This window comes from Phoca vitulina, unplaced genomic scaffold (genome assembly GCF_004348235.1).
Source record: "Phoca vitulina isolate PV1807 unplaced genomic scaffold, GSC_HSeal_1.0 scaffold21, whole genome shotgun sequence".
NCBI classification, from domain to species: domain Eukaryota; kingdom Metazoa; phylum Chordata; class Mammalia; order Carnivora; family Phocidae; genus Phoca; species Phoca vitulina.
Genome location: NW_022589724.1, coordinates 25,412,101 through 25,434,660, shown reverse-complemented (window position 1 = coordinate 25,434,660; position 22,560 = coordinate 25,412,101). Strand labels below are relative to the sequence as shown.

Genomic DNA, 22,560 nt, shown 5'->3' with positions numbered 1-22,560 from the left:
ATCCCCTCAGCCCCCCCGCCCCGCAGAGACCCCTTCCCGCGCCGCGGCCTCGCAGCCCTCGGTCCCCCCAAGACCGCCCCCCACCCACCACGTGGCCGGCTCCCCGTTTCCGCCCCTCCCGGCCGCACCCCTCCCGGGCCGCGGTACCTGGGGCTCTCGAAGCTGCACCCCCTGCGCCGCAGCGCCGCCCTCTTCTGCCGCAGAAGCGCAGCGGCCGCCCCGCCGGGCTCCGGCTCCATCGCCCCGGGCGGGGGCCGCAGGCTCGGGCGCACTCGGGTGGGCTCGGGCCTCGGCGGGGCTCGGCCGGCCGCTCGGCTCGCACGCCGCAACCCATGCCCCGCCCCGCGTGCCACCACCGGTCCCAGGTCCCGCCCCAGCCCCACCCCGAACTTCAGCCCAGCCCACTCCTTGTCCCGCAACTGGGTCCAGACCCCGCCCCGCCCCCGCCCCGCCCCCGCCCCGAACTTCAGCTCCGCCCACCCTTGCTCTTCAGCCAGGCCTAGGCCCCGCCCCTCCCCACCCCCGCTCCGAACTTCAGCCCCAGCCCTCCCCGTGCTCCTCAGCCGGGTCAAGGTCCCGCCCCAGCCCCTAGCTCCAGCCATGCCCTCCACATGCCAGCCCCACCGGGTCGGGGGTGGGCTCTCCTCACCTCCGTCGGGCCCAGACACCCAAATCGCCCACCCTGTCCTCAGCGCGGTCCGGCCCGAGGCCACGCCCCTCCCGCTCCTAATCCCTCAGCACAGACCCAGGCCCCGCCCACCTACTCCTCCACTACTGAGCTTCCGTGCGGCCCCTGCCCTCACCCAAAGCGTCAGCTCCCTTGAGCGTCGTCCCTCCACACCTCAGTGCCTCCTGGGCGTTTCTAACGTAGCAGCGTCCCTCTGGGGGCCGCCCTTCCCCGTGTCCCGTCCACAGGCACGGAGCACCCTTTTCTCTCTAAAGCCCCCAGTATAAGGGCCGGCTCACTCCCGCTGCCTTCAACCCAGCTCGGACAGGGCTCCGCCCACAGCCCGCGTTCCCCCCAAGCCCCGCCCACCACACGGCCCCGCCCACACCCCCTCACCTGCGCCCGGGAGGACGATGCTCAGGGGTAGGATACCTGCCCTCAAGGCTAAATAGGCATTTTACGGGAGTCTGCGTTAGCTCACGGATCTCTCCATCCATGAAGTGGAAGTACTGCTGTCTCCTGGTGGCCGTTTGTGGCGCCTGACGCAGTGAGAATGAGGGGCTGGAGTCTTGCAGGTGACCAGTCGTGGGTTCAAGTGTTGACTGGATGTGATGTACTCTTTCCAGCTGTGTGACAACCGCCGCACCTCACCCTCCCCGCCTCCTCCCCAAGTCAGATGCATCCGTCTCAGAGCCCTTGAGCACTGCACTGGGGCTGAGGGCAGCGTCCCTACCTGGGTAAAGTTGGGGGTCACTGTGCCATCTAAATCGTGAGGAGGAGGTAAGTTAGGGCCCCTCAGCAAGCAGGGCTTGTAGGGAGGTGTGGCTCTGCTGGGGTGGTGGACCAGAGCCGCAGGAGTGTGTGGGGGAGCCTGTGCTTGGAGAATCAGCCATTGCACTAGCCGGGAAACTGAGGCAAGTAGGGCCGGGGCTCCCATGATCAATTTGGATCCTGTAACTGGCACACACTCCCTCATGACTTTCCCAGTGCTTTCACTGTAATGCCTGGACTTCTTTGCTGCTGCACATTCCGGCAGAGAAGCCAATCTGGATAGAGAATGAAGGGGAGAGAGAAAGAGGTAGGAAGCTTTCCACTTTTTCCAGCCCCTTGAGACTCCACCTTCGTCCTTCCATGCATTTCCATGAGACAGCCTTGTAAGATGGTCCCCCTTTTCTTAAGCAAACTAGAGTGGGTTTCTGGTTTTTGCCTAACATCTTGAACTCCCCCAACATATCTTTTCAGACCTGGATCCCATTACTCCCCCAAATCCTTTATTCAGTGAGACTGGGTTGGCTGCTTCTCCCAACTTCATCCTGCTCCTTCTCCTTTCTGTCTTCCTGCCTCCCCCGTCCTCCATGTGTTCAGCAATCTCTGAAATGAATCTCCAAATGCCCCAGTCCCCTCCCCAGATCCTCCACCTCCCTCTCTGAGTGCCCAAAGCACTGACTCTGTCCCTTCCTGAAGGCATTGCTCCCATATGTCATTTATGTTCTAGTAACCTCTAAGCTGAGCTCTGAGTGCCCTAGACCTCCTTGATCTCTGTATCTGGCACAGCAATGGTTTACTAAGTGAATGCACGTGAATAATAAATTGAGCAATGTTCATTGGAAAACACATTTAATTTCAAAGTAAACAAAGATGTTTGTACATTAAAGTATTTAATTAGTGAAACAATTATCAGTGTAACAAGCTGAAAAATACAGCAACTTGATACAAGACTGAGGTAACAAAATACTTCACCAAAAATCTAAAGAATCCCACTGAGGGCTGATGTTCAGTGGTTATTGTGGGTGAGACAATTCACAAGAATTAGAGAAAGTCCTCACACAACTGCATGCGGGGGGGGGGGGGGTGTCTGCTGGAAAAAAAAGACAGCCCAGGAGAGTGCAACAGATTTAACAAGAAACAAATTAAAATGTAGAAACTGATTTTCAACTTACTTTGAGGAATACATAAGAAATTGAAAACTACTCTCTACGCAACATTTTGAATGCTAAGTGAAAAACCATGCATTTTGGCACGAAATTTATTAAAGATTATACCATACTAATAAATTAATTACTAATATTTCATTACCGAATGGTCACAGTCGTTCAGAAATGGGTAAAGAGAAGAACGATTATAGAACGGACAGATGATCCTTCCCGTTGCTGCTGCAAACAGGGATTTTGGGGCTGCCCCCAGTGTACCCACCCTTGTGCAGCACAGGACTCTGAGGTGGTCCACGGTACAAGTTCTCAACACCCATGAAAATGTAGCTCTCGCTCATGCTGTACTTGCATTTAACATTGAAATTAAAACTAAAAAAGCCTCTGGAGTAAATACTGTGAACATTCTGACCCTACTCTCTCATTCCATCTCAGAGTCCTCCGCAGCATGCCCGACCAAAGCTCTGTGCCTGGGTGTTCTGCGACAACCAGCCTCTAGGACAGCGACTGCATCTAGTTCTCCTTGCAACTGAACTCACCGATCAAGAGGCTATTCAGTCTGGGGAGCGTTTTGAAACCTTTCCGGAGGAACGTGCACAGGGTTTCTACCCAGTGTTAGGAGAGAGGCAGGGTCTTGCCGGAGGAGATGCCATGGTGAGGATTATTTGTTCGTTGAGTGTGGTCAGCTCCACGAGGGCAAGGATCAGCTCTGCTTGTCCTCAGCCATTTACAGTATATCCTGGGTAAAGCCTGGCACACACGGGAAGCACTCACTGGAGTCATGAATGAACGAATGAATGAATGCATGAATGGGTGATTTTGCACAGATAATGTTATTTCCAAGGGACTTGTGTAGTTTTTTTTTTTCTATTTAAAACATGAAATCACACGTCAGTACGATGTGAAGCTGGTTAAAGCCATTTATGAAGTCACGCAAAATAAGTTAGGTTGTGTTTTTAGCAATGTTCACCCAGTTACAAGCATTAGTAATGTGGGTGCAGAGCTGTAGACCCCACCTGTGGAATGAAATCAGACCTGCTTGCGAAAGGCTTCCCATTTTCATGGGTCGTTTTCCACTTGTAAAATGGTATCCTAAAAGATACATGTCTTGGGCTCGGGAGGTGGCAGAGGAAGATCATGAAAGAAATACTGGCCATCTTGGTAAGGAAAAAAAATGCTTTATAAATTAAGTTGGCAAGAGAGAGTGGGTTCTTTCCTAAACAGAATGCCTTCAAGTATCTTCCTGTTTAGGTTCCATGGCGAGACAGGGTGATGAATGGGTGTCTTCAGGGAAGGAAAGGGGGGCTGCACTCTCTCACTGGCACACTCAGAACACTATTTCTACTGCTCCCCACTGAATCAATCCTCCATGAAGCATTTCAGTTGTCAAAATGCACTTGGCTGACCTTGAGTTATAAAACATGTTCCAACTGAGAGGGGCAAAAATTATTCCCAGGGAGAGGTGCATGAGGCTCTTGGGGCATCATAATGATACCAACTACCTATTCCACGATTTTGTAGACAGCATTCTGTGATTTTCATTTTGGGGCACTGTTATCTGTTCGCTCAAAAGAGAAAAAAAAAAAAAACGAAAAACCAACCACCAGCATATGCATGCAAGACATATCACCTTTGATGGTTTCACAAACATTGGTGCATTATGGACAGTCAAAGCGCAAAAACCAGAAATGCGTCCCTCCAGGGTGAGGATCCACCCATGGACTTCTCCCTTTTGGGGTTTGTACCTGGCCTCCTCTGTGCCAGCCTGAGGGCCTCCTCACCCGCTGTTTCAGGGACAAACCAATGGCGGGAAGATAATCAGCACTTAAATGCTTGGCCCCACGTCCTGGCTGGGAGAGCCCAGCATCTTTCGGCCTGTCTCCAGGACGCTTCCGGTACATTCAAGGTTCTTACCAGCTCTAAAGGCCTTTGCCAACAAGGTCTAAGCAGATTCTTCAAGAGTCCAAGCTAAGAATGTTTCTAGGAGGGGATGTGGGATCAGTCTCAATCAGTGAGAAGACTAAACATTTTGCATTTTGAAAAGAATTGCAATTGTGCTATCTCAAATTCAGCTCAGAAGAAAATTTTTGCGAAAGATAAGAAAAATGTGTAAAGGGCAGAAAATGCGCTGACTGAAGGGAGCCTGAAATTCTGAGGTTCTTGGATTGGCATCTATAGTATTTCATGCGAGAAGAGCCAGGACAGTTGAGAAGTGGAGAAACCCAAGGAAAATAAGTAGCTGATTTTCCAGTCTTGCGCTATCCTCCAAACTTAAGACTTCAAAAAATATTAACAGGTAGAATCAGATCAGTGTAGGTTAAAGCGTTAACACTGCGTGGTTCTGGTGAGAGGTGTTGGAGTGTTTGGTGTTTTCCTTCGGCCTCTGGATGCCCATTTGAGTAGTCATTGGTGTGAACTGGGTGCAAGCATCTGGCCCCCCAGCTGTGCACGGGTGTGCAGAGCACTCATGGCCAAGACTGGATGGCACCAACTATACCACCTGGAGCTTCTCCTGGCACAAAAGTATTCCAGACTTTGCTCCTTTGGAGGGTTAGTTGCTGAGCACATTAAGCCTCGACCATAAAATAAGACCCTGACGGCAACTACTTTCCTCACCAATTCATTGGAATTTTCAGGAAAGTTGTCACCATTTGATCAAAATACAGTGGTGGGTCCTTTGGTACTTTTAAAATTCACCTATCACACTTTACTGGTGAAGATGTTGCTTTGAAGCATCTTGCCCAGAAACTCTTAAGGGTGGTTTGATGTCTGATCAGTGTGAGCTCGGAAACCATGACAGCAACAAGGACCCAGGAATTCAGAAAACCCTTTCAGGGTTTCCTTTTCAGAATTCGGACACCCAGATTAAAGAGGGAGGGAGGGAGAGAAGCTATGGGATAAAGCTACCATAAATAAAGCTAACTTTTATTCTTTGTTTTGAATAAAGATGTATTTGTGCAAAATAAAAGCCACTTAAAAGACAGTGACAGATCAAGGACATTGTCCATGTGAAGAGTGCTTAACTGAATGCAGAGCTGGGACCGTTCACTCCCCAGGGCTTTGCTCTCGTCACCATGGTCATCAACAATTGTGCCCTTGGACTTGGATGTGGAGAGCTTGCTGGTGACTGCGTTTGGGGGCAAGACTGGGGGAGCTTAAGGCCTCAGTGTCACTCAGCTCCCCAGTGGAACCAGGAATCCCAGCGGGCCCCGCCCCGGCAGTAAATGATGGGAGCAAAGCCTCGCCCTCCAGGAGGGGCTGGTGCACAGCGGCTTCTGTGCGGCTTCTGTGCGTGAGCATGGCAGCCTCTGGGTGCTTCCTAGGAAGTCGGGAGAAAGTGTCATGACTCCCCACTCTGGCATGGTCTGGGGCGGGGGGGGGGGGGGGGGGGGAGAAGACATGGGCTTTCAGACCCTGCAGGAGAGGGGTGGGAGGGAGCAAGCAGGCCAGCCCAGTCCACAGTCCTGAAGCCGGGTCCTGTCTCAGAAGAGCCAACAGCAACAAGGCCTGGAAGGGACCCGGGGGGCCCAGACAGCAGGCCTTCCAGATGAATAGCACCCATTGGAACAGAAAACAAGACACAATTTAAGGCATTGTTTGTTTACAGTAAAAGAATGCAAGGAACCCTTAACATAGGAGGAATCCGGGCTCTCACTCTGACCTTCCTCAGCGGACAAGGCTATCACGTCAGGTTAAAGCAGGGCCTCAAAGCGAATGAAGGATGTGATGTCACAAGTCTTGTGCCAAAATGCATGTTTCATGAAGAGTTCACACTCGCTCGCACGCACACGTATACGGCACGCACACGCAGAGGACGCTTTGGGGGTTGTACAAAATCTGAGGCAGCCCTGTGGGCGAGCGACCCCGTGCACTTGGGGTATAAAAAGCCAACTCCATAGCCTGTTCCTTCTCTCTGGCCCCTCATGCAGGTTAACACTGTCCACTCTTGTGCAGGAGAAAGCACGGGAGACCCAACGTGGGCCGGATGCTCTCTAGTCGAAGCAGCAGCTGGTGGACGGACGAGGGCCCAGAGAGGGAGGGTGGGGTGCACTGTCTGGGGCCCAACCACGGCCCTGCGGGGTGGTGCTGAAGAATGAGTGTCATGAGAGTCGCTGGGGATTGGCAGGTGGACCCTGCCCTGGCGGAGCCCTCTGGACTGTGAGGCCACAGACCAAGGCCCCTTGAGTCCGGCCGTGAGTCACCCAGCATCCTGGCCAAAAGCCTGTGCCCAGGACATGCGCTTCGCCACCAGTCCCAGGCTGGGCTCCCAGAAGCCTCTGAAGTCACGCCAAGTCCTGCAGAGACTTATTCAAATGACATAAGGTTTGCAGGTACCTGGAAGAGAAAGCTCAGCCTCTTGTCAAAGTTCCAACCTTTCAGAATGGGACGAGGGGTGCCCCTAAGGGAAGGGGTCAGGTCTTTCCCAGTGAGTCTGCGAATGAGCAGGGTGGGTGGGTAAGAGGGCCTGGCAAGAAACACGGCCGCTGTGTGCCAGGCACTGGACATCATCATGTCCTTTAGTCTTCACGACACCCCAGGAGGCAGGTTTGGGAAGTATCCCCGTGACAAAGATGAGGACCCTGAGGCTTAGAGAGGGGAAGCCCACTTCGAGTAAATGGCAGGCCACAGCCTCAGAGCCCACGCTCTCTCGTTCACTAGGCTGGTGGCAAAGTAAAACTGCACTTGGAACGGAGAGGAGGCAAATTCTGCAGGAATGGGCATGAGCCTCTGGAAGGGAAACCAGCGGGCAGGGGTGGGTGGTGAGGGGGTGGCAGGAACTGACAAGCGGGAGCACCAGGAGGAGCGATCAGGATGCTGGGAACCCCAAAGCCTTCCCAGAGCTGTGTCCCCAGGACACGATCCCTTTGCTGGGGAGACCTTTGCTGGGGAGACCACCAGCCCAAGGTCAGGGTGCTTCCCTCTCCCTTCAAAGCTGCCCCCAGCCCCAGGCTCCCCCACCCGGCTCTGCTATAGGGTTCCAGGAGATTTGATGCGAAGCGATTTCATCAAAAACTAATCCATCTTAGTGTCAATTTGGTCAAAGTGATGAATTGGGAAAAAATGCATCTCCTTGCACCAGGAGATAGTTATAAGAATGGTCACAGCAGCACTGTTCAAAATAGCAAAAAGCAGGAAATTATTCCTGGGATCACTGCCAGAAGAATTAATAAAAAAAATATCAGTACAAATACATGAATGACAGCTACACACATTGACACAGATGAATCTCGGGAACACACTGTAGGAGAAAAGCAAGTCACAGAAGAAAATATCCAGTTATGGTCCTATTTTTTAAAAATGTACCCCAGACAATACATTAAGGAATCAAATACACGTGCTAACATTTTAAAGGAACAGTAAATAAATCAGGAGAGTGGTTAGGAGGTGCAGGCAGATGGGTGGGACACAGAATTAGGAAGAGGCCCCTGGGGGAGGGAGGTGTTGTGAGGCCCAGGGAGGTCCTGCCCTTAGGCTAGGTGGGCAAGGAGCTGGGTGTGGTTTTTTCCGCTGTGGTTTACACCTTACACATGTTATAAATAAGGTTTAAGCGTATTTGGTGTCAGTACAAACAATTTTAAGAAGTGCAAGTCCACCAAAAAGAAAACCAATCCCAGTCACTGAGATTTTCCAGTCACTGAGATTTTGCTGAGGCCCCCCTCACACCTCAGAACTGGTGCCTCACAGATGCATTTCTGTGATTTCTTTCATTGCAGCCCCTGCATGCCATCACAGGGACGTGCTGTGCTTTATTTAAATAATCTGCTTGGAAGAGTTAGCTGTTGCCAACTTTTTATGATCACATACAGCATAGAGCAGAATATGTGGTTGAAAGTAAATTCGAAATAGAAGGGGAAAAAAAAGTAGAAAAAATAAAATGTCCCTCTCACCTAGGTCTAAACAAAAGTACTTAAAAGTTGCAAAACTTTGCCATGGCATACCGCATTTGCCATACATGAAATTCAACCTATTTGTCCTTCTGACCAAACACCTGCTGTGCCAAATGGGTTTGACCCAGTTTCCTGCTATCTGCTGCGTATCACTTTAGGAATTTTGTATACAGAGGCAAACATACATATTATAAATACGCTTATGTATTTTAATACAAATGAGATCACCCTTACAAATGTTTCACCCTTTGCTTTTTAAAATTTTTTTTATTTTTTTAAGTAATCTCTGTGCCCAACATGGGGCTCAAACTCATGGCCCCGAGATCAAGAGTTGCATGTTCTACTGACTGAGCCAGCCAGGCGCCCCTATACTTTGCTTTTTACTTATATCTTGGAGCCCCTTTCAGGATACCATACACAAATCTGCTTCTGTCCTTCTAATCACTACCAGGAGTCACACAATAGGGATTTACTGACGGTCACAGAGGTTTCTAGTTTTCTCTATCAAGGACAATGCTGCAGTGAACATTTTTTTTAAGTCGCCTCTCATGACCCTGAGATCAAGACCTGAGATCAAGACCTGAGCTGAGATCAAGAGTCGTACGCTTACCGGACTGAACCAGCCAGGTGCCCCTGCAGTGAACATTCTTAACCACACACCTTTTTGGACATGTGTGAGTCTATCACCAGGACAAATTCCTAGCAGGCAGATGGGTGAGTAAGGCGACTCAAATGCAGTTTATTTTGAGCTTCTCTGTGGTACCTCACATTTTCCTTTTTTCAGTCTTTCCTACTGTTTTAGTTTGTTGAGAACTTTTTACTAATTCTGCTTTCTAGCTTCCCATAATCTATAATCTGACCAGCTTGTCACATATGTTCTCATGTCATGTTACAGATGAAAATCCTGATTAGGACCAAACCGAGACCTCCCTCTGATCTCCGAGAACCACGCGTTGGGGCCCAGAAGTCCGTGACTGTGCTGTCACCAGCATCCTCCCTGACTCAAATGCCTGGTGTATGCCAGCCTTTGCTGAGGCCCCCCTCACACCTCAGAACTGGTGCCTCACAGCTGCTACCCACCAGAAGCTGCCATAGCCTACTCTCAATTTCTGGTGCTTGCTGGCTCCCCAGGCAGAGAGGGACCCACTCCGCAGTGCCCTCTTCTGGCTGATCCCTGGAGAACATGCAGAGGGAAGCTTAGGGACAGGAAAACCAATCCTGGCACCAGCAGCCAAATGCTGACTCCTAGGGGCAGGAACGTCCAGCCTGCCCCACTGGGTGCTGAGGGCTGAAGCAGCCATGTCTCTCAGCAGCCTGACAGCCGAGGCTGCGCTCCAGGCCTTTAGCTCGACTGCGGGAGGCTGAGCGAGCTGGGGACCCTCTGGGAAGTGCGAGGCAGGGGAGCTCGGGGCAGACTTTGGTGGCCGGCCGACCGGGGTTAGATCTCATTAACCTTGGCACCTTGAACAAGTGCCTGCCACTCTCTGAGCCTCAGTGTCCTCAGCATAAAATGGAGACCGTAAGAGAAACATGCCTCACAGGGGTGTTGGGAGGATTCGGCCTTTCCCATAATGCCTGGTCCTGGGCGGGGCACAGATCAGAGGTCCTGCTGGCTCAGATACACTGAGGAGCAGCCGTGTTTGGCTCTTACTATTAGCGAATAGTATTATTCCTAGGGGTTATGGGGCAGGGAGGCCCTTTTGTCAGTCTGGAGTACGCCCACGAATCAGCTCTTGGGGGACATGGTCTAAATGGATGCTATATCCTGATCCTTGGGGTGATCTCGCACCTGCCACCACACTGTGCCCGATGGATGTTTTGGTGGTGTTTCCCTTAGTGGGAAAGACACAGGGACCAGATTCACAGTTCTGGTCTGGAGACAGGCTTAGTTCTAAGCTGAGCAGAGGGTGCCCTGTCTCATGGAGAAAGGTTGCTCAAAAGACGGTGCCTGGGAGCACAGCTGATAGGCTCTGAGGGAAGGAAGGAGCCCTGTTTTCTATGGACCCTTAGTCCCTAGGGTGGGGAGGATATTTCCAGAGACAAGCAGGGTTTCGGTGACTTTACCTGAGGCCTGTTGCTTTTACATGCATCATCCAAATGCTTGTGCCACAGTATTGCATGAAACCGGGAACCAGTCTGGAACTTGTAAACATTGCCTGACGGGCAGAGAAACCATTGGTTAGGAAGAGGGAGGGTCTCATGGGAGGGTCTGCCTGTGACTGGGACATGAAGATAAACATGAACTTAGGTTAACTAAACCAAGGAAGGTCAGGAGCAGTCCAAGGTAAGCTTGGGGCTTGCAGGGGCAGAACCTCTGCTGCCTCTGGGCTGTCTCTGTGGACCGGGGCTCTTAACCATTTTTGGGGCCATGGTGCATTTGACTCTGGTGAGGCCTGTGGACCCTTCTCAGAATAACATTTTCAAAACGCATAAAATAAAATACAAAGGATATCAATACCACGGAAATGCAGTTATCAAACTACTAAAAAACACCTGAGTGAGACAGTTCTAGGTGTGTTTCTCTACTTATGCACCAGTAACAAGATCTAGGGGCAGGTCTGACACTGTACTGTAATTCCAGAGAGATGAGCAGAAATGCCACTCTGAGAAATCTGCAACTACATGTGATAGGAAAATATCCGTGGTTTCTCTTGGACATAAAATCACAGTGTTGTGAACATTCTAGTAGTTTAATACTCGTAAATAAAGGCGTGAGAGGCCACAGAAAACAAAGATGCAATTTTCTTTTTCGCCACTCAAGTTCACAGACCCCTTGAATCCTATCCACAGACCCTGCCACCCTCTGTGTCGTATTTCCCTCTGCTTGGGGACAGTGCTTTCCTGTGGGCTAAGGCCCAAGAGTGGCCTGTGGTCTCCATGGCCATATGGTCCCCAAGTCAAGCTTGTGTAGGCACAGCCTTTACTTCCCCAAGAAACCACTTATAATCCAGGCCTGGACCTTGAGGAAGAAATTCCAGGGGTGACCAGATCGGGACATGCTATGACGAGTGTGAGCTGTGTGTGGATTCAATCACTCAGACGTGGAGCAGAGAACTTGGCTCCTCTCCTCTCCAGTCCCTGGGCCCCTGGGGGTTTCCTGTTTCTTGACTTCCCAGCTAACAACACTAGAACCCTGTGGTCTCTCTATTGCAGCGTCATCTGCATTAGCTGGGAGCTTGTTAGAAATGCAGAAGCTTGTGCTCCAGCCCAGATCCACTGAACCCAAACCTGAAATTTTACAAGTTCCTCAGGTGATTGGTATGTACATGAACCTTGCACTAGAACATTCCTGAGAAGATGTAAAGATGCTTGGAGACCTGACAGGCCCAGTGACTTTGCCTGGCTAGAACCCAAGACCCCGGTATTTCAGGGTTTTGTCATGTGACATGGGCTACCAGGAAGACAAGCATGAGCTATTCTTTTTCTATTTTTTTAGTATAATTGACACAAAATGTTACATTAGTTTCAGGTGTACAACACAGTGATTCAACAAGTTTATACATTATGCTGTGCTCACCACAGTGTAGTTACTATGATCACCATACAACTCTATTAAAATATCATTGACTATATTCCTAGGACTTCCTCATTCCATAACTGGAAGTCTGTATCTCCCATTCCCCTTCACCCATTTTGTCCATCCCCCCCATCCCCTCCCCTCTAGAAACCATCAGTTTGTCCTCTATATTTATAGGTCTGATTCTGCTTTTTGTTTGTTTATTCATTTGGTTTTGGTTGTTGTTGTTGTTGTTTTTAGATTCCACATATGCATGAAATCAGACCACATTTGTCTTTCTCAGTCTGACTTATTTCACTTGGCATAATACCCTCTGGGTGCATCTGTATTGTCACAAAGGGCATGATCTCATTCTTTTTTATGGCTGTGTAGAATTTTTATGGCTAGTGTGTGTGTGTGTATGTGTGTGTCACGTCTCCCTTATCCATTCATCTATCAAAGGACACTTAGGTTGCTTCCATTATAAATAATACAATAAACATAGGGTGAATATCTTTTTGGATTAGTGTTTTCATTTTCTTTGGGTAATTACTCAGTAATGGAATTATTGGATCATATGGTATTCCTATTTTTAATTTTCTGAGGAACTTCCATATTCTTTTCCACAGTGGCTACACCAATTTAGATACCCACAAACAATGCACAAGGGTTCCTTTTTCTCCACATCCTCACCAACACTTGTTATTTCTTGTCTTTTTGATTGTAGCCATTCTGATAGGTGTGAGGTGATACCTCATTGTGGTTCTGATTCCCATTTCTTTGATAGCATGGCCTATTCTGAATGTCAATGCAAACAGGGCTTCTGGACAAGATGGCACCCAGAACCTCTCCTTCCATCCATCATGGTCATGGGGGAGGGATGGAACCAGGAGGAAATGGGAGATGACCAGACAAGTTAAAGTCGGGGCTTCTGTAAAAGGGCTCTTCTCTGATTTGGCCTTGGACCAGGATACTGTGAGAGTCTCATGGCACAGGTAATGTCAGGGGTGCCCCTGAAATCTCCCAAAACCCAAGACCCTCCCAGCCACTGGGATGCTGCATGGTCCATGCCTTATGCAGCATTATATTATTTATTCCAAGACCCTGAGGCTACAGCTTCAAAGGTGATGAGCCCCAGTAGCCACAGATGAGGCCACAAAAGGGTTCCTGCAGCCATATGCCATGCCCAGTGGACACACTGATCACAAATGAAGCAGTATCCATGGACTAGTGTGGGGACCCTCTGATCACAACCTAAAGCAAAGGGAAAGCAGCAGCCCCCAAAGTTCTGTTTCAAAATATACATTTAGCAGAAGAGGAAAACAAGGTAGAAGTCGTGGGCACCCAGCACCGGGCCTGCTGCTTACCTTTGTCGGGGTTATTCAGCTGGAAGATATCCGGGTGCTCAGGGTCATCAGGCAGCTGCACCATCCAGCCCACGACGGAGACTTTTTTGCCGGGTGTGGATTTATACTGGGGAAGAACAACAGTATAACCAGGAGGCCTATGCCCTCCACTCCCCGAGGAAGCTGAGCTGGGCCTTCCCACCCTCGCCACCTCCCCTGCTTTCCTCCCCCTCCCCCCCCAACCCCGCCAGGTCACACTACCTGAAGTCCCAGCATGGAGAGTCCTTTCATGGGACTTACGTGTTTCCTGTCTGTGCCCCGCAAGGACTTGGCTCCGTAGTACAGGAGGGTGGATCCCGAGAGTATGACCCAGTACCTGGTCCATGAGGACAGCTACAGAGGAAGGGGAGGCAGAGTGGCAACGCTGCACGTGGTGGGGTGGAGTCCCCCCCTCCCTGCCCGATTACAGACACGGTCACATGGCTGGAATGGTGAACCCTTCCTCCCAATCAAGGCCAGTGCAGGCCTCATCTCTTCCGGGCCCCTCATGCATCAGTGTCACTTCCGCCCGGGGCCTGGAGGAGGGAGACCCTCCCCATCAGTGCCTCTGAGCTCTGAGCCCTAAGCCCGGCCTCCTCTCTCTGGCTCCTTTACTCCAAGAGCCTTTCATTTTTTTTCACCTTGTTTAAGGCAATGTCAAGGCTTAATTTCTATGCGTTCAGGTGACTTGGGTCCAAGAAGGTCCTGGGGAGAAACATGTTTAAAACACAGACATGCTAAACCACAGCCTAGGCGAACCATAGTATCCGCACTGGGGTGCTCGGGCTGAGACTGAATGGCAGCACGTGGGAAGTCTGTAGGGTTAGAAGGGGGAAAGCCAACAGGGCAGAGCTATAGGTATTCTTTCTGTTTCTCTAGGCGGGAAGGCTGGGATTCTCTCTTCAGGGGGCTCTGCTCCTTGGTTTAGGGAAAATCACTTCGACGAGCCTTTTGGTTTGCAAAGGCGAAGCAAGAATCGTCTCCTGAAAGGAACAAGGTTGAGTGTAGCGAGGCAGACCGTTCTGCATCGCAGCCAACAGGACCCCTCTCCACGCTGGACGCGGCTCCAGCGCTGGCCATGGTGAAAGCACCAGCTTTCAGACGTGTTTGATGACACTCGCACGTGTGTGTAACACACATGCACATACATGTTGAACTCAAAGAAGTTTCATGAAACAATACTTACCTTTATTCTATGGAACACTGACATTTTCCATTCTATTCTATTCTGCTCACAAATACCGGTCATGACCCACTGGACTGATTTCATCACTCACTACTGGGCCAACCAGCATTTGGGAAAACTCTGCTAGTGGGACACTGTCTCGCCCTGGCTCAGAATGACCGAGGCCTGGACTCTGAGCATGGGAGAGAAGCAGGCAGGTCCGTACAACAGGCCAGATCTAGGGCCCCACGTCACAGAATGCTCTGTGATAATCTGGGCCCGAGGGACAAAGTGCGGCCCAGGGCTGGGGTGAAGACGCTCCTTACCCACGAGCCACCTGGCACCTCCAGACAGGGTAGCCTCTGGAGGTGACAGCTGGGCTGCCGCCCTGGCACCTCCGGCAGGCACAGGCAGGAGGGGGCTCCGTGGGCAGTGGAGAGGGCAAGCAGGGGCCAGAGCAGACACTGCCTCGAGGTGCAGCCCACGGGCCGTTTGCAGGAAACCCGTGCATGGATGCTCCGTGGAACAGTACAGGGGTCTTTGCCTGCGGCTGAGGCCCTGCCATGGGTGGAGGTCATGGAGCCAGCGACATGTGGGCCCAGCACAGGTGACCCAGGAACTAGTGGTAGAGCCTCAAAGGCCTCCAGATGATGCTGCCACGGGGAGAGAGGGCATCTGCAGCTGGGGACACGACGCAGGCTGTGTCGACCCTCTCAGGGGGAGTTCCAGCCCAACGCCCAGGGGTCTGCAGGCTTCCACTCGCCCTCGTCACAGGTCTGGCTCACCGCGTGCTCGCTGTGTGCACGGCTGTGCATGTGACAGTCTTGCTGAGTTCTCGACGACATAGGCACTATTTTATCCCAGTTTACAGATGTGGAAAGTGAGGCCCTTGCTCACTCCGTAGCACAGCCAGGGCCGGAGCCCAGGGCCCTCCCTGATGCCCCTGCTGCCTCGGACGGAGGAGGGCCTGCACTTACCGCGGGTCTCCGTCCTTCCTTGAGCAGAGTTTTCCTCCTCAGAGGACCCTCCATGGTGGGCACTGCGGCTGAGCTCCCCAGCGTACAGATGCACGGGCCCGTGGGGCTGGGGGGAGACCACCAGTCAGACAGCCCTGGAAGAGCCGCGCTCAGGCACCCTCTCCCTCACAGCTCCCCACTGCCAAGTGCACGATGCTGTGCCAGGCCAGAGGACTCGACAGGGTCGGGGCAGGTGGCCCTGGGCTGGCCACAGCTGGAAACTTTCACCTCCCTCACCTTTCGGGGCGCCTCGAGGCCCGAGGCTTGGTGACAGAGCTCCTCATAGCCCAGGGCCCAGCAGCACGGCCACCTGCTCCTGACCTCTGCGGCGGCTTCCTCCTGGCCCTCCCTGTGGTCCCGCCCTCCTCTCCACCTGGGGAGCCTGGGGCCCCTGCGGCCCCTCCTTGTGTTGGCAGCGGCCTGGAGGGGCAGCGGGCACGCGCGGGAGGTGGCGGGGGAGCGAGAAGAGAAGTGGGGCCAGAGCCAGCGGCTAAGCCCGGCGCCTTTGCCTCAGGGCTTCGGGCGCCACCTACAGGTAAAGACAGCCAAGTGCAGCACTGGCCTGGACCTGCCCTGAGGCTCTGGGTGGCTTCGGCTCACTGGGTAGGTGCCTTCCATAGGCATCTCCCTCAACTTGGCGCCCTTCCTCAAGCTGCTCTTCCTCCACATGTGGGTGAACGGTACCACCATCCATCCGGCTGCCTGAACCAGAGACCTGGGGGGTTTCTCCTCTTACCCCTCCACCCCTGCAACCTACTCAATCCCAAGGATGTACTGATCCCAAGTCCTACATATGCCTGACTGCCCCTCTCAGCCATCCCACTCCCCCTACCTTAGGCCAGAATTGCTCTTCCTTTGGGCAACTGCCTGATGCTCTCCCCTGGCCTCCCTGAGGCCACTCTTGCCTTCCTCCTGCACGCTCTCCAGCTCTCCATGCCACGGCCAGGATGACCCGGTCATGCCACTGTCTGTCACCCCCCCACCCCCACCCCCCACCCCCACCTCCCCAGCCTCATCTCCACCCCTCCCCTCTCTCAGTCCCCAAGCCACCCTGCTCTTCCTGCCTCCCTTTGGCTTGAGGTGCTCTTATTATCCCTACACCTCCCCTCCCTGTATTTGGTTCATTCCTATCACTCTTCCAGTCCTTTCTCCAGAGAGGCCTTCCCTGCTCTCCCCTAGCAGAACACCCCACCTCCTCTCTGGGACCATCAGGGATCTGGGATTATCGGTTCAGTCTCTGTCTCTCCTGAGGCAGTAGCCTCTTGGACTCTGGCTCATCCAGTAGCCTCGAGCACAGCGCTCTTGTCATCCAACAAACAGCCTAGAGCTAGTTGTCAAGTAAATGAGCACACAAACAAATGAATACCTGTAGACGCAGCTCCGGGTTCTGGGAGAATTCCGAACTGGAACCCGCCAGTTGGGCCCTAGCGTGGCATAGAGACGTCCCCTGCTTCAGAGGAAAAGGGGTGAATTTTAGCAACATCTGGGAACAACTAGATACTCAGAGGAAGCAAGGGCATCCCAGACTCTGTGGGCATTAGCTCAGGAGGCTCCAACCCCAGCTCTTCCTGCACCTCCTATGTCACATTGCAGACACATCTGGGGCACATCTGGAGCTGCCAGGTCAGTGAACACGACGCCCCCAGAGCCTCCATCAGTGTCAGGGGGTGACTAAAATCAGGGCACACCCACTGACCCAATGTGAAGCTGACATGTTTAATAGAAAATGCCGTCCAGCCCAAATAGGCCATGGTAAATCCAATTACAAGGGCACACAGAACTGAGGGCAGTCTTGCATGTTGGGCCTGGGTTGGGGAGGGGGGCGTGTGCACCGTCCCCTTTCACCAGGGCACAGCTGAATTCCTCTGTTTGCCGTGTCCTCTCCACCGGACGGCCTCCTCTGCTGGCCCCCGCCGGGTACCTGCCATCTCCCTGTAGGCTGCTCCTCTGGCTTCTCTCCCACCTGGTGTCCCCAGCAGGGAGCCTTTGCAGGGAAAGGTACAGCTTCCAGAGTAAGCAGAAGTTTAACCTATTTGGGGGGGAGGCTTCCGTCTTTCTGTCTCTCCTCTTCACCTTTTCCTCTTTTAGCAGGATGATTTCCTGTGTCCACGTGGTCCTCAACCACCTGCTCACCCCTGCAGCACGTCCCCCTGGGCCGGTGCTTTCCTGCCCCTTTGGCCAAACAGGGATATAACCCAATTTATAAGGTCAGACAAGGTCGAGACTGCCTTTGCGGTTCCCTGTGGCCAGTCCTAGGTTGCTGCATGCGGCCCCATGGCACTGGACACTTGGCGGGGGGTGCCGCGCTCATTCATGGCAGCAGGTCCATCATAGCATAAGTGAGCTCAGGTGCCTCTGAGGGGAGGGTCGCGTGGCTCCCTTCCCCTCGGTCCTCCACTTGAGAAGGAACTGTTCTTGATGACCATCTTGGGTCTGTTGTACAGAGGCCCAAGTTCAGGGCTGCTGGGGGTCTGATGGCCATCTAGGCCAGCTGCCCATCGGCCCCTTCTCTTCAGGTACATCCTCAGCTGTAACGGATCTCAGCCTTTCCCCAGCACACCTGGGTGACAGATGATGGTCACAGGCTGACCCCACCCCCACCACGAGCCGTGGCGCAGATGAGGCCCTGGCATGCCCAACTCCCAGCCCACAGGCTGGACTGCCTCCTCCCTCCCCTCCATTCAGAAAGAGGCTTGCAATGCAGTGAGTGAGGGGACATGACTAATCTGCTGTAATTTATGAAAAGCTCCAGGATTTCCACCGGTACCGGAACACTGCTGAGTACCTCCCAACCTGGTATAACCCCGTGCTGACACAGGCTGCTCGGAGGGCTCATGAAGGACTGCCTCCAGGTTGGTTTCCTCCCCAGCCATTACCAGAGATTTCTTATGAGTCGGGGCGGGGTCCGACAGCAAACCGTTCTGCGATGACATCCCTTGTGCCCAGGGGACGTCTCCTCGTTTGATCTGATTCCTGCTCTGAGCTGCCACCTGTCTGGAGTCTGAGATGGAGCCTCCCTTTCCAGAGCTGGGTCCTCTGGTCCCTTCTTCTCCACCTTTCTTCTTGTCCTTTTGCCCTGGTGCCCAAGGATAAGGTGCAACGACAGTGGGCTGTCCTCAATGTCCAGTAGTTCCACCATTGGGGGGATGTGGTTGGCACTTTTACCTTCCCTCCGTCCTTCTCTCCTTTCTGAGAGAGTCCATGGCTGCACACTCAACAGATGTTTGCATGACTGACACTTGTCAACAGAGAGCTTTAAATCAGCATCTTCCAACCTGTCTAGCCTTTTAAGCAGCCTTTCTCCACGTGGGCTGCCCCCCAGTGCACTGGGCTGGTGGGGGGAATGCAGGGGTGCGGAGATCACTAGTGAGTGAGGGCTCACATGTGCAAGGCTGCAACACTCACCATCTCACTGGAGCTTTATTTAAACACATTATCTTCCCCAGAATAGGGAAACTGAGGCTCAGTGATGGGAAGACACTTGACTGAGGCATGAGCCCAGTAAGCCAGGATTTGACCCATTCTGACTCTACTGCCCAGGCTCCTCCCATGCCTTTCAGAGTCGCAGGGAGGCTGCCCCGGGGACTGGGTCTACCCTGTGGGTGGCTTCGGGACATTCTCCTCTCAGAGGCACCACTCCTTTCGGGTCTCTGCTGCAGCTCACGCTGGTCGGGCTTTGTCAGTGTCTGTGAGACTGGAGGGCCCCCGATCTCCTGGGATGGGACCACCCCTCGGCGCCCTCGGCCCTTGGTCTCTGCACTGGAGTAAACTTGCGGTGGTTCTGACTGACTGGCACCTCAGAGCAGTTGCCATTTATCAACTGCTGACCATGAGACCCACCGCTCCTCCCACCTCTGTGAGGGGCACCATTCCCACCCTGTTTTAGATGAGGAGACAGAGGCTCAGGGAGGTGAAGCCACGCATCCCACCGCACTGGCCTGTCATTAGGGATGGAGACGCAAGTATTCACAAAGGGAAGCTGGCTTTCCTGTGTGAGCAGAGGGCCTATGTCTGTCAAGCTGCTCCCAGTGAGGAAGTCAGGGCCTGCTTCCCTGGAACCTGGGGGAGTGACCCTGGCCTTGAAGGTCAGCGTAATGGTGACTTTTCCCCAAGGCCAGCTTTCAGAATAGTCAGGGTTGTGGTGGGCAGCCTTCCTCCCCAGCTGAGCCCTGCAGGGCTGGAGGAGGGTTGTGGCGGTTGGGGTGACTGTGGCTGGGCCCAAGCAGGCTAGAATCAGCACAGAGGAGCCAAGATCTTCAGCGACTGGAACCAATCTGATCACGGCCCTGCTTTGAGAAGACTTATTTGAATGTTCAGGGCCACAAAATGCAAAATGAATGGGTAGTGGTACCTGGTGAACTCAGAAATCAGGGGATTTCTTGGACTGACATGGGGGTTCCCACTCCAGAACCATGGACACCTTTCCCAGCATGATGCTGGGAGCAGAATGTGGCTGAGTGGAATGTACCCCAGGAAGGCCATTTTATTATTTCCTCTCAAGGATGGATCTTGGGCAGTGGTGGGGAGGAGGGATGCAGCAGGCAACCCTACTCATGGGAAGTCTGGTCTGGGGAAGATGTAGGCTGGCAACCAAGTAGAATACTTCAGTCCCAAATGGTGTACAAAATGATGATGATGATGATGGTGGTGGTAGTGTGATGCTGATGGTGATAATGATAAGGATGGGCTGACGAGAATGATGGTATGGTGATGATGATGGGGTGATGGAGATGATGGGGATGATAAGGATGGGATGATGGGGATGATGGGGTGATGGGGATGACGGAGATGATAAGGATGGGATGATGTAGATGATGGGGTGATGGGGTGATGGGAATGATGAAGTGACAGTGATGATGGGGATAATGAGGATGGAACGATGGGGATGATGGGGTGGTGATGGGGATGATGGGTGCTAGGCAATGTGCTAAGCAGTACTTGTTTATTATCTTGTCTAATCACACTGGGGGTTTCTATCCTGAAAATCAGGAATACTGTTAGGCAGGCACTATTTTTTTTGGTTTGTTTGTTTTATGTAGGCTCCACACCCAGCAGGGAACTCAATGCGAGGCTTGAACTCACAACCCTGAGATCGAGACCTGAGCTGAGATCAAGAGTTGGACGCTTTACCGACTGAGCCACCCGGGCGCCCCAGGCAGGCACTATTCTTATCCCCACCTTATAAATAACGAATCTGAGGCTTGGAGAGGTGGAGTAACTTGCCCAAGGTCACAACACTAGGAAGAGGAAGAGTGGGTAGTGCTGTTGAGGCAGAAGGAGCCAGGGTCCTGCCTGGGCCAACAGCATCATGAGAATTCAGACTAGCCAAGGCAGGTCTGAAAGGCATCCTCCCCTCAACAGTTTTCTAGGTACACATTAGGTAGCATCATGGGGATTAAATTTCATAAAGCCCCGAGTCCCCGTTACTGGTTAAGGAGGTTGGGGAATAGGGAGAAGTCTTGGGTAATAATTACATTGGGGTCTCAGTAATCTCGTCTTAGCAGAAGTAGGGTCCTCCGCCCCATTCTTCTATCTCAAGTGCATTGAGCCCCTTGAGGTATGAATGTGCCTGTGGAAGGGCACAGGAAATGCTGTTCATCAACAGTGTCCACCTGCACCGGTAAACCTTAATGGGAAGCCATCCCATTAGCCAGAGCTTGGTCCCCCAGCCACTTCTGAAGATTCACCTCATCCGCAGACAGGAAGCTGCCACTCTGAGCTCTGCTAGACCCTGGGACATCCCTTCCAGCTGTACTTGCTAAAGAACTTTTATTTACTGCTTATAAGCCACTCACTCACTCCTCTCTGGGTAATGTCCCTGATCTACTAAGTGGGACTCTAGGAGCCATATAAGTACTGCATGTTTAGCTGAGTGGATAGAACAACACCTGATCTAAGCCAGGTCAATCAGATTTTCTCTCATGGCAATTAGGAACCAGATGTGAGAGATGGGAAGTCAGGCTCTGTGGCTGGATGAAGGTATAACATGTAAACTTGGGAGCTGTGAGGTGTCCATCTTCCCCTCGATGAGCTGAGAAGTCTAGAAATCTGGTCTGCAGAGAGAGAGGGGATTGTAGCAGATATATGTGGAGAAGGACTGATTCAAGATGGAAAGAAATCCTGCCCACTGTCTAGGACCTGAACCTGAGGGGTTGTAGGTATGGGACAGAGAGGCTGTGGGCTGAGATTTCTCAGCCACCCGTGAAGCCACAGCCGCTATGGGCAGGGCCCAGCCCAAGGACAAGGTCAAGCAAAAGGCCCAGGGACTGCTGCCCGCTGTTCTTTCTGAGAGGAGCCTGAGCTCCTGGGTGGAGCCTCATTTTCCAGACTTCAGTGTCTGTTGCTGAAAGCAAGGCAAGAGGTGGCATCTTTGGGGGAACCCACATCAGAAGCTTGGCACATTGTCCAATGGGGCTGCCACAGGAGGCAGAGGATCTGACCGGAGGCACAGAGCAAGATGGGGCTGGGGAAACCAGACCGAGGGGTGGGTGGGTGTGGGACATGAGCCTGGGGGATTCCTGGGCCTCAGGCATGGGGGTGGGAGGAAGGCAGCGAGGCCCTCCGTGAAAGTCACCCTGAAAACAGCCACTCTCGTGTTGCCCTTCAGTTAAAGGGACCCCTCACCACCATGATTGCCTCCAGAGCGGCCCTCCCTCTCTTGAAATGCTGCACAGTGTGGGGCTCAGGAGGGGCCTCTGCACCCTGGCAAACCTGGGCCACCTGCCAGAGTCCTCTGATCGTCTCAAGAAAGGAAAAGCGTGTCTTTAAAAGCTCTGATTTGGGGGTCTGCTGCCATGACTCTACTTTCCTGGGGTTTCCCTAAGGGTGTTGGAAGATTCCACCGGCTAAGAAGAACAAGTAAACCTCACGCAGGGAAACACTGCATCACCCACCCTCCTCGGCGCCCTGGGGCACTTGCGGGGCCGACTGCCTGCAGGAGCCTCTTAAACGGGTCATCCCCACGGTTCGGTGTCACCCTGGAGGCCGACCACGGCTGGCGGACACTTGCCTTCAT

General features: G+C 52.8%; 2 protein-coding genes across 13 annotated transcripts in view; both read right to left on the bottom strand.

Moving 5' to 3' along the window:
• Positions 1 to 1,183, bottom strand: part of GARNL3 (GTPase activating Rap/RanGAP domain like 3) — a 143,461-nt gene extending 142,278 nt beyond the window's left edge. The window contains exon 1 of one of the 4 annotated variants that reach the window (XM_032418943.1): positions 1,064 to 1,183. In XM_032418943.1, coding sequence (XP_032274834.1) covers positions 1,064 to 1,164 — 101 coding nt within the window. In that variant the 5' untranslated portion in view covers positions 1,165 to 1,183. Of the gene's footprint in view, positions 1 to 147; positions 290 to 649; positions 694 to 803; positions 977 to 1,063 lie in introns of those variants that run through there. The other 3 variants (XM_032418946.1, XM_032418947.1, XM_032418944.1) reach the window with 3 other exon arrangements.
• Positions 1,184 to 2,190: 1,007 nt separating this feature from the next.
• RALGPS1 (Ral GEF with PH domain and SH3 binding motif 1) overlaps positions 2,191 to 22,560 on the bottom strand; it is a 275,705-nt gene continuing 255,335 nt past the window's right edge. For 3 of the 9 annotated variants that reach the window (XM_032418861.1, XM_032418863.1, XM_032418860.1), the window contains 6 exons: positions 16,912 to 16,995; positions 15,507 to 15,612; positions 13,626 to 13,718; positions 13,347 to 13,452; positions 10,548 to 10,639; positions 2,191 to 6,930 (listed from right to left, as the gene is read on the bottom strand). In XM_032418861.1, the coding sequence (XP_032274752.1) occupies positions 6,901 to 6,930; positions 10,548 to 10,639; positions 13,347 to 13,452; positions 13,626 to 13,718; positions 15,507 to 15,612; positions 16,912 to 16,995 (511 nt within the window). In that variant the 3' untranslated portion in view covers positions 2,191 to 6,900. The remainder of the gene's footprint in view (positions 6,931 to 10,547; positions 10,640 to 13,346; positions 13,453 to 13,625; positions 13,719 to 15,506; positions 15,613 to 16,911; positions 16,996 to 22,560) is intronic. The other 6 variants (XM_032418858.1, XM_032418862.1, XM_032418855.1 and 3 more) reach the window with 4 other exon arrangements.